Source organism: Chiloscyllium plagiosum, chromosome 11, assembly GCF_004010195.1.
Source record: "Chiloscyllium plagiosum isolate BGI_BamShark_2017 chromosome 11, ASM401019v2, whole genome shotgun sequence".
Classification (NCBI taxonomy): Eukaryota; Metazoa; Chordata; class Chondrichthyes; order Orectolobiformes; family Hemiscylliidae; genus Chiloscyllium; species Chiloscyllium plagiosum.
The window spans coordinates 20,577,679-20,590,608 of NC_057720.1; the positions used below are offsets into that span (position 1 = coordinate 20,577,679).

A 12,930-nucleotide genomic window follows, 5' to 3' on the forward strand; every position below is an offset into this window, starting at 1 on the left:
TCAGTATCTGAGAAGACATGAAAGGTACTGAACTTGCAGGACTTAAAATTTATTATAACCTCTCTTAAATCTCTTCTTAGCTTCTCTCTTTTACTTGAAATAATTCTTGTTTCTGCTCTTGACTGCCTTATATTTCCCCATAGTTGAAACAATTCTAGTGAATATATGCTTTGCATTCCAGAACGTTAATGTCTATTCTCTAATCAGGCATCCAATACAACACATTGCTTCAATTGTGGCCTGAACAATTTCTCATAAAATTACTTTATATTATTGTAGCACAACTCTGACCAAAGGGTAAATATTGGCCAGGGAACTGAGATTCCTCTCTAAAACACCACATCTCAAAAGTATTAAATTGACAGAACCATGCTTTTGGGACATTTTCAATACATGACCAGGAGACTCAAAGTGCAAGTCCATCTTCATTAATTAAACTAAGTTGACTGTGTAATGGAAATGGGCTGTTGAATAGAAATTGAATATTACTTCCAATACTCTCAAGTCGACTCTGTGGGCATTACGAGGTGCATGAATCAGAACTTTTTGTTTCAGCCCTAAGTTTGTTTTTCACTTGTTCAAAACATGTTCCATTACACACTTTGGTTTGGAGTGGTGTTCTGGATTTTCAGTCTTATTTACCCTGTAAGGAAATCTCTCAGTCATTTGCTTTCAAGGTTAAAATTCAAATTTCATTAGTCCTTCCTTTGATACTAGGGATTTGACTGATTTACCTTCTGAATCGACTCCAGAGTCTGACTTTCCTTTGTGTTCAGGTGACCAGAACTGAACACTGTGCTCAGATTGTGTTTTACTGAGAGCACTGAGTAATTGAAACAGGCTTTCTAGCAATGTTGACTCGAGTATTTTGACAATAGTTTGTTAGGACTGGGTGGGTGGACATGAATTGTGTCCCTTTTTTTCAACCTCTTCAGTGGGCTGTAACAAAGAATTGTGTACTTTTTATCATGAGCCTCTACCTCTCTCTCTAATGAAAATGTAGTTACCCTGTACCTACAGTATCAGGAAGGAGCCAGCCACAAGGATTTCCTCTATGAATGGACAAGTGGTTTTATTATCTGCCAAGCCTGAGAAAAAAGTAATAATTGCATCCCCACAGCACTGGGGGAGAGTTTTTGACAATGTGGTAATTTTAACCACTGATACTGGCTTTTTAAACCATATTTTTAATAAGTTGAATTGAAAGTTCCAAGCTACCATAGTGGCATTTGATCACATCTTCAGATCATTACCTTAATAATATAACCACTATACCATCGTGTTTCTGTTTCATAAGGAAGCGAAGTCATTGAGTTAGAGAGTCACACAGCACAGTAACAGACACTTCAGTCCAACCCATCCAAGCTGACTGGGTATCCCAACTTATGTGGTCCCATTTGCTTGCATTTGATCCATATCCTACTGGGAGAAAGTGAGGGCTGCAGATGCTGGAGATCAGAGTCAAAAAATGTGATGCTGGAAAAGCGCAGCAGGTCAGGCAGCATCCAAGGAACAGGAGAGTCGATGTTTCAAGCATAAACTCTTTATCAGGAATGATGAAGAGCATGTTCCTGATGAAGAGCTTATGCTCGAAACGTTGACTCTCCTGCTCCTTGGATACTGCCAGAACAGCTGTGCTTTTCCAGCACCACACTTTTTGACTTTGATCCATATCCCTCTTTCCTATTCATGCACCTGTCCAAATGTCTTTTAAATGTTGTAATTGTACTTGCCTCTCCCACTTCCTCTGGCAGCTTGTTCCATTCATGCACCATCCTCTGTATGAAAACGTTGCCTTCAGGTCCCTTTTAAATCTTTCCCGCTCACCATAAACTTATGCCCTCTAGTTTTTGACTCACTTACCCTGAGGAAAAGACCTTGGTTATTCACCTTATCAATGCCCCTCATCATTTTGTTAACCTCTACAAGGTCACCCCTCAACTCCAAAGGGAAGGTCTTAAAATGGGAGACCTTGAATATAGAGAAGCTTGGGGAAGGTGAAGGACATTGCTGTGTGGTAACCTGACCACTTGAAAGGACAGCTGCCATTGGAGGGTGGAGAGGCCATGTGACTGATGCACAAAGGATCAAGTGGCAGGCAAAAAGATTATTTTATGTGGTTTAGTTCTAAGGATGGAGAGTGCAGGATGTAGAAGCTTTCTGATGCCAATTAAAAGCTTGGCTGGCAATCGTACAAAGTTCTTACATTTAGGACCCATAAATTATCAGAGTGTCTAAACGTATTTCTTGTTAGACTGAGTGGGATTCCATACCCAAGCCTTTCCAAGGAACAGACAACATTATCATTCATTGTTCCAGGGCAAATCAGCTTTCAAAAAGCTTGATTTATAAAGTAACAGGAATGGAGTTTTGTTTGCCAGGGCTACTTTTTTTTTGTCACTGGGAATTACTGGCAAGGCCAGCATTTATTACCCATCTAATTACCTTTACCAATTATCAGGCCTATTTCAGAGGTAGACAAGCAGGAGGCTGGAAGAACACAACAAGCCAGGCAGCATCAGGAGGTGGAGATGTCAACGTTTCGGGTGTAATCCTTCTTCAGGACTGGGGGTGGGTGTAAGGGGAGCTGCAGATCGGGGGGTGGGGTGCCAGAGGGAGGGTTTTGGGTGAGGAGAGGGCAGGGTGCTGAGGTGGGGGTAGGTGAACACAGGAAGAGGGTACGACCTGGTTGGTCGATGGGGAGAATGAATCCAGTTGGTAGCTGGAAGGAAGGGTCGATCAGAGGAATGGAAGGGAGGGTGAGAAGCTGGGAATGGTGTCAGGGGACGAGAAGGGAGGTTATTTGAAACTGGAGAAATCAATTTTGAGTCTTCCTGGCTGTAGGCTGCCCAGGTGGAAAATGAACTGTTGTGGGAGGTGAGATGCTCAGCAAAACATGCCCTGAGTTATGTATCTCAGCCAGGCCCTCAAGGGCCAACCTGACCTCCCAGTCACTGCCCATTTTAATTCCCTGTCCCATTCCCTTTCCAACATGACCATCCACGACCTCCTCCATTACCACAGTGAATCAGAGTGCAAATTGGAGAAAAAACATCTAATCTTCCACCAGAGCAGCCTACAATCTCGAGGACTCAACATTGAGTTCTCCAATTTCAAATAACCTCCCTTCCCAATCCCCGTCTCCCCTTCCAGCCCCTCCTCCTCTGTTCCATTCCTCTGATCAACCCCTTCCTTCCAGCTACCATCCGGATTCATTCCTCCCCTTGACCAACCAGGTCGTACTTTCTACCTGTGTTCACTTATCCCTCTCTCACCACCCTGCCCCTCTCCCCCAACAATCCTCCCCCCTTTGTCTGCAGCTCCCTTAAACACCCAGTCCTGAAGAAGGGTTCCATCCGAAACATTGACCTCTCCACCTCCTGATGCTGCGTTCTTCCAGCCTCCTGCTTGTCTACCTTGGATTCTAGCATCTGCAGCTTTTTTTATGTTGCTCGGCAGCCCTACTTCAGAGGGCAGTTGACTGCGTTGTTGTGAATCTGAATTCACCTGCAGGCCAGACCAGGTTAGGGTGGCAGATGTCCTCCCCTAATGAGGTTTTATTTTAACAACAATCCAATAGTTAATTTGAAGATTACATATGACTGGGAGCAGCATTCAGTCTAAATGTATAATTTCTTTGGGTAGGGCAGGAGCACTGCAAATGGGTATTTTCTTATTTCTGTGCATGACTGATTGGGAGACCAGGTAAAGGTTGGGGTGCTCACTATCGCCCTCTATCTTGCTCTCCCTCCCGTGCAGGTGAAGTCAGTGCAGCCTCTGTCTTAGAAACTTTCTTCGCTCTGCCGCTTGCTTTGGGGGTTGTCAGATCTGCTGGAGACGGTCCCCGGGGATGTCTTGCTGTGGCCAGTACCAGGTGAGTTAGTTATTCCGGACAGATCTGTTGACCCGGAGTTGCCCCCTGACGTTGCTGCCTGTACAGAGAAATGAAGGTTTCTTTCGCTTAAGCTGCGATGTTTTCGCCTTTTGTTTGCAAAGGCACTGGCCGAGATAAAGGTAATAGTTCACTCAAAGTCACAGCAAGTCCTTATTTGGAATTGCTGTCTATTACAGATGAAGAAATTGAACCACTCATCTGCTTCAGCCAGCAGAAGCTTTGAAATTTGACTGGACTGTGATTGCACACAGAGCTGCAAGTGATTCACCGGGGTTATGTTTTCACTGTCTTTGCTATTCGGTATTTATTGTTGTTAGTTTGCATCCGCCCGGGAAGAGAAATTGACCAAATAAATCTTTCATCCCTCTGGTTAACCGGTGAGGTGCATACTTTAACCATGAGTAATTGCACATGACCGAGGACACTGCTCCTGAACCCATCTGCAATTCAGAGAGAGTCCGGGTGGGTTTTTGAAATTCCAATCACATCCACTTGTACAAATACAGTCTTCCCTGCTTCCACGAACCCCGCTGAACTTTTTCATAAAACTTTTTAGTTCATTTGCAGATTGGTTGCTTTATTTTTAACGTGAATTTGCTTTTTGGAATTGACTGCCACATGTTTCATTCGGAAGGGAGCATGACTAAGGTGGGATTTTGGGGGGGGGGCCTTGCTTTCAGTTTAAATAAAAGGTCTTTCTGAAACGGTTTTTTTTCAGGGTTTGGGTAACTTCTCATTGATTCAAAAAAGCAATTCAATTTCAGACAGAATGTAAAGCAACCCCAAGGTGTCATCTTCAAAGTTTTCTCTAAGCCCCTCACTTCTGTTGCTTCCCACTCCCCACCTAAGGTGTGAGGAGCTCTTTGATTTTTTTGCGAAGATTATTGAGGCCAACTATTGTCTCCCAGTGCAGCATCCTTTCATTGTCCTTGCTCACCAAGCCTCTGCCTGCTCCAACCTTCAACCGTCATCATTTCCTCCTTTCTCCTTTAATCCTCAAGCCCTTTGCGATGTCCTTGGCTCCTGGACCCCACTTATGCTCTCTTGAGCCCATTTGTTTTGAGTACTGCTCTCTGAGTCAGCTTTGGGTCAGTTGGTAGCACTGCGTCCTCTGACCCTGAAGCTTCTGAGTTCAAGTCCTGCTTAGAGACTAGGTACAAAAAAAAATTAAGGCTGATGTTCTGGAGCAATACTGAAGGACTGTGGCACTATTTAGAAGTCCCATCCCGCAGAAGTGACAGCAAACTAAGGCCCCATCTGCCTGCCTAGTGTTATTTGTAGTGTCTTATCCTGACCATCAAGAAGGTTGGATGTTACCCTATCATCATCTTGACATTTGATATGATATTGGAATTTGTCAATAGTTTCCTGTACCTTCATCGTAAAACAACCAGCAATTTGCTAAAATCAATATATGTTGCCAAAGTTGCAACTGTTGTCCATGGATGTGACCTACTTTCATCATGTAACTTTGTGTGGTTCAATGGTGTCTCTTTGTGCACTTTGCATTAGTACTTTTGGAGTCCCCCAAGAATCATCCTTATCCTCCATCTATATGCTGCCCTTGGAAACATCATCTGAAGACTTGTGTCCTTAAGTTAATGATACACAACTCAAACTCTCTCCGGCGTCATGCAGACCCTCTATCAGAATCCGTGAGCTGGAGTTTCCCCCCGTTAAACTTCAGAAAGATTAAAGCAAAATTATGTGGGCCCTAAGCTTTCTGGGAAACTAATAGCAAGCTCAATGCATGCACCATGATTAGTGTGCAAGTAAGTCAGCAATTTTGCCACATGGTGATAGACGAGTTGTGATAATCCACTATTTACCTTCTGCAAATGGGAGGCCACTGTGTGACTTCATCTTTGGCTGAATTTGTGCAGTTAAACGAGATTAAACCTGCCCTTGGGAGAGTGCTGAATATCAGGACCCTTTCAATAAAGAATAATGACATGGAGATGCCGGTGTTGGACTGGGGTGTACAAAGTTAAAAATCACACAACACCAGGTTATCAGCCACCTGATGAGGAACAGCGCTCCGAAAGCTAGTGCTTCCAATTAAACCTGTTGGACTATAATCTGGTGTTGTGTGATTTTTAACTTCAATAAAGAGATTTGAGTTCTGGCAACTTCTCAGGCTTAATAGAGAAGCAGTTGAAATTGTAAAAGTTCACTCCTAATTTGGTTTCTAAATTCTAATCTAATTTTTATTATTTTTCTTTCTCTTGATCCATTCTATTGTTTGCCCTCTCTTTATTTCTTATTTGTTTCATTTGACCCATTTACTGTGTCCATCTGTCAAGCCCGTGTCATGAAGATTTGTTATGCAAAACATAAGATTGTAATACAATTGACTGGACATAAATACGCATATCTTCAACATTTTGGAAAGGGCTCTTTCCAAAGCAAAAGACTGGCTACTACAGCAACAATGTTATATTTGCAAGGGATAAGCTTCTTGAATGGAGACACCAAGTCTGTAAACCTCAGAGGTGAAATGAGCCAGTTTGTGGTGAATAAAGATAGTGGATTTGAATGGAATCAAGAGATAATTTGCTGGAGGAGTGGCCTTGGCAGTGTTTCCCCACTCTACTTTTCTCCGAAATCCCTATCATCAAAGTTTGAGATTTAAACCCACTGGAAAAACTCATCAGCATAAGTGGAAGGTTCCCAAAGTGAATTTATCACCACTTGAGAGAAACCAAATTCAGTGAGGCATACTTGATCCAGGAAGAAATGTCAGCGTCACAACTTGTATGGGAAGTTTTTGGCTGCAGAGATTAGATTACTTACAGTGTGGAAACAGGCCCTTCGGCCCAACAAGTCCACACCGACCCGCCAAAGTGCAACCCACCCAGACCCATTCCCCTACATTTACCCCTTCACCTAACACTACAGGCAATTCACCTAACCTGCACATTTTTGGATTGTGGGAGGAAACCCACACAGACGCGGGGAGAATGTGCAAACTCCACACAGAGAGTCCCCTGAGGCGGGAATTGAACCTGGGTCTCTGGCACTGTGAGGTAGTGGTACTAACCACTGTGCCACCGTGCCGCCCTAATGAGCTATAACACTTCTTTTATTTTCTGCAAGTTCTGTGCCAAAAGTACTTTTAAGTTAATGCTCTCTAGATAATGTTTGTTTTATTCCCCCCCTGCCAAAAAAAAGATTGATAGGTGTGTGCGTGTTTTTAAGTAGGTTAATTTTAAATATTAGCACAGTTTATTCCCTTTGTTAATAACTTACTTGTGTAAAGATTTTGTTTTCAGTGAACTAGTTCTTCACTTGCTGCTTGAGAACCTGGCTGAATTGTTTTTGATGTTGAGCTGTATACAATAAAAGCAAAATACTGATGCTAGAAATCTAAAATAAAAACAGAAATTGCTGGAGAAACTCAGCAGGTCTGGTAGCATCAGTGGAGAAGGAAACAGTGTTAACTTTTTGAGTCCGATATGACTGTTCTTCATACTGGACTTGAAATGTTAATGCTGTTTCTCTTTCCATAGATGCTCCCAGACTTGCTGAGTTTCTCCACATTTTCTGGTTTTATTCGTGAGCTGTATACAGTTTGACATTGAAAATATCACCTCCCTTTTCTTAGTTTCAAACTTTCTAATGGATCATGGCTGATCAGGGCTCCAGATCGCAATCTCGAACTCCCCCCACCCCCCAATATCTCTGATCCCTTTAGTGGGAAGGTTATATCTGCCTCCTCCTTGAAAACACATCATGTTTTGGACTCAACCACTTTCTGTGGAAGTGAATTCCACAGGCTCACCACTTTGCAGGTAAAGACATTTCTCATCTCTGTCCTAAAAGCTTTATCCCCTATCTTAAACCATGACCCCCTGGTTCTGGATTCCCCAACCATTGAGAACATCCTTCTTGCACTTAACCTGTCCAGTCATATCAGAGTTGTATGTGTTTCTATGAGGCTCCCCCCCCCCCGCCCATTCTTTTAAACTCCAGTGAATACAATCCTAATCAACCCGATCTCTCCTCATATGTCAGTCCTGCCATCCAGGAATCAATTTAGTAAACCTTCACTGCTCTCCCTCTATAGCAAGGACTTAAACAATCAATGGTACGTCCCTAGGTAGTGCTGTAGAACAGAGTAACATAGGGGTACAGGTACATAGTTCTTTGAAATTTGCATTACAAGTAGACAAGGTGGTTAGAAAGTGTTTAGCATGCTTGCCTTCATTGCTCGGTCCTGTTGAGCCTGTACAGGACATTGGTGAGGCTTGTTCTGGAGTACTGTGTGCAGTTCTGGTCACCCTGTTATAGGAAGGATATTATTAAACTGGAGAAGGTTCAGAAAAGATTTGCCAGGATGTTGCTGGGAATGCAGGGTTTGAGTTATAAAATTAGGCGAGATAGGCTGGGACCTTTTTCACTGGAGTTTAGGAGGTTGAAGGGTAACCTTATAGAGGTTCATGAAAACATGAAGACCATGCATAAGTTGAAGAGCAGGGGTCTTTTCCCTAGATGGGGGAATTCAAAACTAGGGGATGTATTTTTAAGGTGAGGGAAGAAAATATTAAAAAGGACATGAGGGGCATTTTTCACTGAGTGGTTAATGTGTGGAGTGAACTACCAGAGGAGGTGGTGGATAAAGGTACAGTTAAAAACATTTGAAAGACATTTGGATAATTAAATTAATAGGAAAGGTTTGGAGGGATATGGACCAAACGCAGGCAGGTGGGATGAGTTTGGCTTGGAGACACGATCAGTGTGTGCTAATTGGACTGAAAGGTCTGTTTCCACACTATATGACCGTATAAGAAGGCCAAAACTGCACACTATATTCCAGGTGTAGTCTCGCCAATGCCCTATATAATTGCAGCAAGACATCCTTGTTCCCGTACTCGAATCCTTCAGCTATGAAGGTCAACAACCAATTTGCCTTCTTTACTGCCTGATGCACGTCTGTGCTTATTTGCTGTGACTGGTGCACGAGGACTCCCAGGTCTCACTGAAAATTCTCCTCTCTGAATTTACAGCAACTCAAATAATACTCATCTGCCTTCCTATTTTTGCTATCATAGTGGATAACTTCATATTTATCCACATTATGCAGCAGTCTACCCAAGTCACACTGTTACATCTCTGCAACCTCCTCACAACTCACCCTTCCATCCAGGTTGGTGACAAACTTGTAAGGAGATCTCAGCTATCTGTAGGAATAATAGGGTGGTTATGGTCGGGGATTTTAACTTTCCAAACATCGACTGGGACTGCCATAGTGTTAAAGGTTTAGATGGAGAGGAATTTGTTAAGTGTGTACAAGACAATTTTCTGATTCAGTATGTGGATGTACCTACTAGAGAAGGTGCAAAACTTGACCTACGCTTGGGAAATAAGGCAGGGCAGGTGACTGAGGTGTCAGTGGGGGAGCACTTTGGGGCCAGCGACCATAATTCTATTCGTTTTAAAATAGTGATGGAAAAGGACAGACCAGATTTAAAAGTTGAAGTCCTAAATTTGAGAAGGGCCAATTTTGATGGTATTAGGCAAGAACTTTCAAAAGCTGATTGGAGGCAGATGTTCGCAGGTAAAGGAACGGCTGGAAAATGGGAAGCCTTCAGAAATGAGATAATGAGAATCCAAAGAAAGTATATTCTTGTCAGGGTGAAAGGAAAGGCTGGTAGGTATAGGTCAATGACAGCAAATACATGACACCACAACCTGCAAGTTTCCCTCTAAGCTACTCGCCATCGTAATTTGGAAATATAATGGTGCTCCTTCATAGTTGCTGGGTCAAAATCCTAAAACTCCCTTCCTAATAGCAGCATTAGTGCACCCAAGTGGACTGCAGCAGTTCAAGAAGGCAACTCACCACCACCTTCTTGCAGGCCCATTACAGATGGTCAATAAATACCAGTTTTGCCCAAAATGCCCACCTACCTAAGAACAAATACAACAAAATAGAAAAGGACAAAGTTGTTAAACAAACACAGATCCTGATTTTTGAAAGTTAATAGGACCGCTTCAGGATTATTGTGTTCCACACAAACAATTATGCTTCTTTAACACAAGCACTTATTTACAACAGAAGTTCTTAAACTTTCAGAATATGCTACTATTTACGCAAATTACATGATGTTGTCATAGATCTGAAACAAAAACAGTGAATGTTGGAAATATTTAGCAGGTCAAACACCGCCTGTGGAAAAAAACTGAGTTAAAGAACTGTTTCTAGTTGATAAAAAATTCAACATTGTTAGCACTTTCTATTTTTAATTACTTTCTGACTATGTAATATATTGGAAACTATGGCCAAGAAGATTGGCTGCATAGATTAGTCATTGTATTTTGGCATCATGCTTGGGTCACTTCTACACATTGGCTCGGTTATTGCGACTGGAGGGTGAAATGATTGTTTGGAAGAATAAGGAAGACAGTTGTATTATTTTACATTGCAAGACGGTTGGAAGAGCAGAACTTGGGGATCTGTGTGTGCAAGTCATTGACGATGGTAAGGCAGGTTGAAAATGCAGTTCACAAAACATATAGTATCTTAGACATTGGTACTCTGTGTTCTTACATCTAAAGCAAGAAAGTTGTTATAAACTTGTATATGACCTGGTTTCACCTCAACTGGAGTGTTGTATCTGGTTCCAATACTTTTAGAAGTATATGAAGACGTTAAAGAGCATGTAGAGATTAGATTTGGGGATGAGGAACTAGGCTAGATTGGAGAAACTGGGGCTGTTCTGATTGGATGAGAGGCAATTTAGATGAGGTCTGACACTGTGCTAAAAATCCTCATGTTGGTCTGCACAGTGTAGGTGGAAGGATATTACTTTAAAGTGACTTGTGTGATGATAAGAGGTGTATTTTGTCCTTTTTTTAATGAAGAGAGATTGAGACAGAGGTATTGAGCACTCTGTTCCCACCCAATAAAGTAAACAGCTTGTATTGCCTTGGCCTATTTTTTAAAAGTTGCAACAATAGAAGCAGCCTGAATGGGTGGAGTTAAGCTCCCATAGAACCAGGATTTTTAGTTTTAGCATTCTGCAGTTGCTGGGATCTTGAAGCTGGATGTGGAAGCTCTTATTCCTCTCCCCGTCATAGCTAAAAGCTGGGGTTCTCTTCCTGCTGCTGGAATTGCAGAAAAAGTTAGGGTCTAAGTTATCTTCTTAATATATTTTGAGGAGCTTTGGTCTGATCCATAACACTAGTTAAAAAAAAATAGTAACAGGGACTTGATGTGAAATTATTGTATGCAGAAAGGGGTTAGGATTGGGAATGTACTGTCAGAGAGAGCAATGAAGGCAGACTCAATCAAGGCTTTCAGAAGGAAATTGGGTAATTATCTGAAGAGAAAACAATTTACACATTTATGGGGAAAATGCCAGGGAATGGGACTAAGTGAGTTGCTCTTACAGAAAGCTGACAGACACTATGGGCTGAATGGTCCTATCTGTGCTGTACCTCTTTTGTGGTTCCAAGCTCCTATGGAATCCATTATCAGCTTGCACATCCAGCAATTTGAGGCAGGTAACATTTTTGACACGTGAGGTGGGCAAATAATTTAGCTTACTCTAACCCATCCAATTAGCCAACTCCAGCAAATTCAGTCAGGATTTCCTGCATACTTTTAAAACAGGCTAACGCTTTGAATTGTTAATGATTCCAAACAACACAATATCTGATGGATTTACATAAAAAATTAATTTCAAAATGGTTCTGGCACTGTACCTTTCGTTACCATTGCAGGTGTTAACTAAATTGCATAAAATGAAACAAAGAACTGCGGATGCTGAAAATCTGTAACAAGAACAGAAATTGCTGATGAAACTCAGCAGGTCTGGCAGTACTCAGCAGAGTTAAAGTTTTGAGTCCGGTGATGCTCATTGGAACTGATAGCAGTAAGGAAAAGGTGGCATTTATGGTGAAGATAGAGTTGGGGGCAGATAGATGGAGATGAAGTAGAGAGAGAGAGAGAGAGAGAGAGAGAGAGATAAAAGGGGTAGGCAATCAAGGGGATTATTGGTAGCAACCCAGGATAGAAAAGAAGCTGAATAAGTGACAGTGAGAGCTAAAATGGGAGGGAATATGCTGAGCTGAAAATGTGTTGCTGGAAAAGCGTAGCAGGTCAGGCAGCATCCAGGGAACAGGAGAATCAACATTTCGGGCATAAGCCCTTCTTCAGGAATGATTCCTGATGAAGGGCTTTTGCCTGAAAACATCAATTTTCCTGCTCCTCGCATGCTGCCTGACCTGCTGTGCTTTTCCAGCACCACTCTAATCTTGACTCTGATCTCCAACATCTGCAGTACTCATTTTCGCCATGTCATGACAGGACCAAGGTGTGGGTGTGGGTAAAAAGCGTGGAAGGATGTAATCCGTTTATAAATTTGTTGAACTCGATGTTGTGTTGTAAAGACTCCAGGATCCCAAGTGGAAAATGAGATGCTATTCATTGAACTTATGCTGAGGCTGGAAGTGGTAGAGCACTGCAACAGGCCCAAGACAGAAATGTTGGCATGGGAACGTGCAATGTCCATTGTTTATATAATTTTCTCAAAATGTACTAAAGCTCAGAGTAAATGTTGTAGAAAAGATTAGTTTTGAATCAATCAGTGGCCTTTTCTTGTATTAAAATTGATGTTTTATTTCAGGTATCTGATGAAGGTATATCTCATAGAGAATGGCGACCACAGATTTATCGGAGATGCACAGATCTCCTATGGCTCATTATCTTCTGTCTGTTTTGGGGTGGAATGGTGAGTATATTGCAATCCAAGCAGACAGCAAAAATGTATTGTTCAGCCAAAATCAGCAGAGAGTCATACAGCACTGAAGCAGATCCATCGGTCCAAATAGTTCTCACTGACCATGTTCCCAAACTAAACTAGTGCAACCTGTCTGCGCTTGGCCTATATCCCTCCAAACCTGCACTTCATGTACTTAGTCAAATGTCTTTTAAACATTGTAACTGTACCTGCATCCGCTACTTCCTCTAGCAGTTCACTCCACCCATGAACCAGTATCTTTTCCCACTCTGTCAGAGGGTACAACTCCTG

At 42.2% G+C, this 12,930-nt stretch overlaps 1 protein-coding gene across 2 annotated transcripts in view; it reads left to right on the forward strand.

Annotated features, from left to right (window-relative positions):
- The first annotated feature begins 3,754 nt into the window (after positions 1 to 3,754).
- LOC122554200 (choline transporter-like protein 3) overlaps positions 3,755 to 12,930 on the forward strand; it is an 89,833-nt gene continuing 80,657 nt past the window's right edge. The window contains exons 1-2 of one of the 2 annotated variants that reach the window (XM_043698850.1): positions 3,755 to 3,874; positions 12,526 to 12,630. In XM_043698850.1, coding sequence (XP_043554785.1) covers positions 3,851 to 3,874; positions 12,526 to 12,630 — 129 coding nt within the window. In that variant the 5' untranslated portion in view covers positions 3,755 to 3,850. Of the gene's footprint in view, positions 3,875 to 3,948; positions 4,015 to 12,525; positions 12,631 to 12,930 lie in introns of those variants that run through there. The other variant, XM_043698851.1, reaches the window with a different exon arrangement.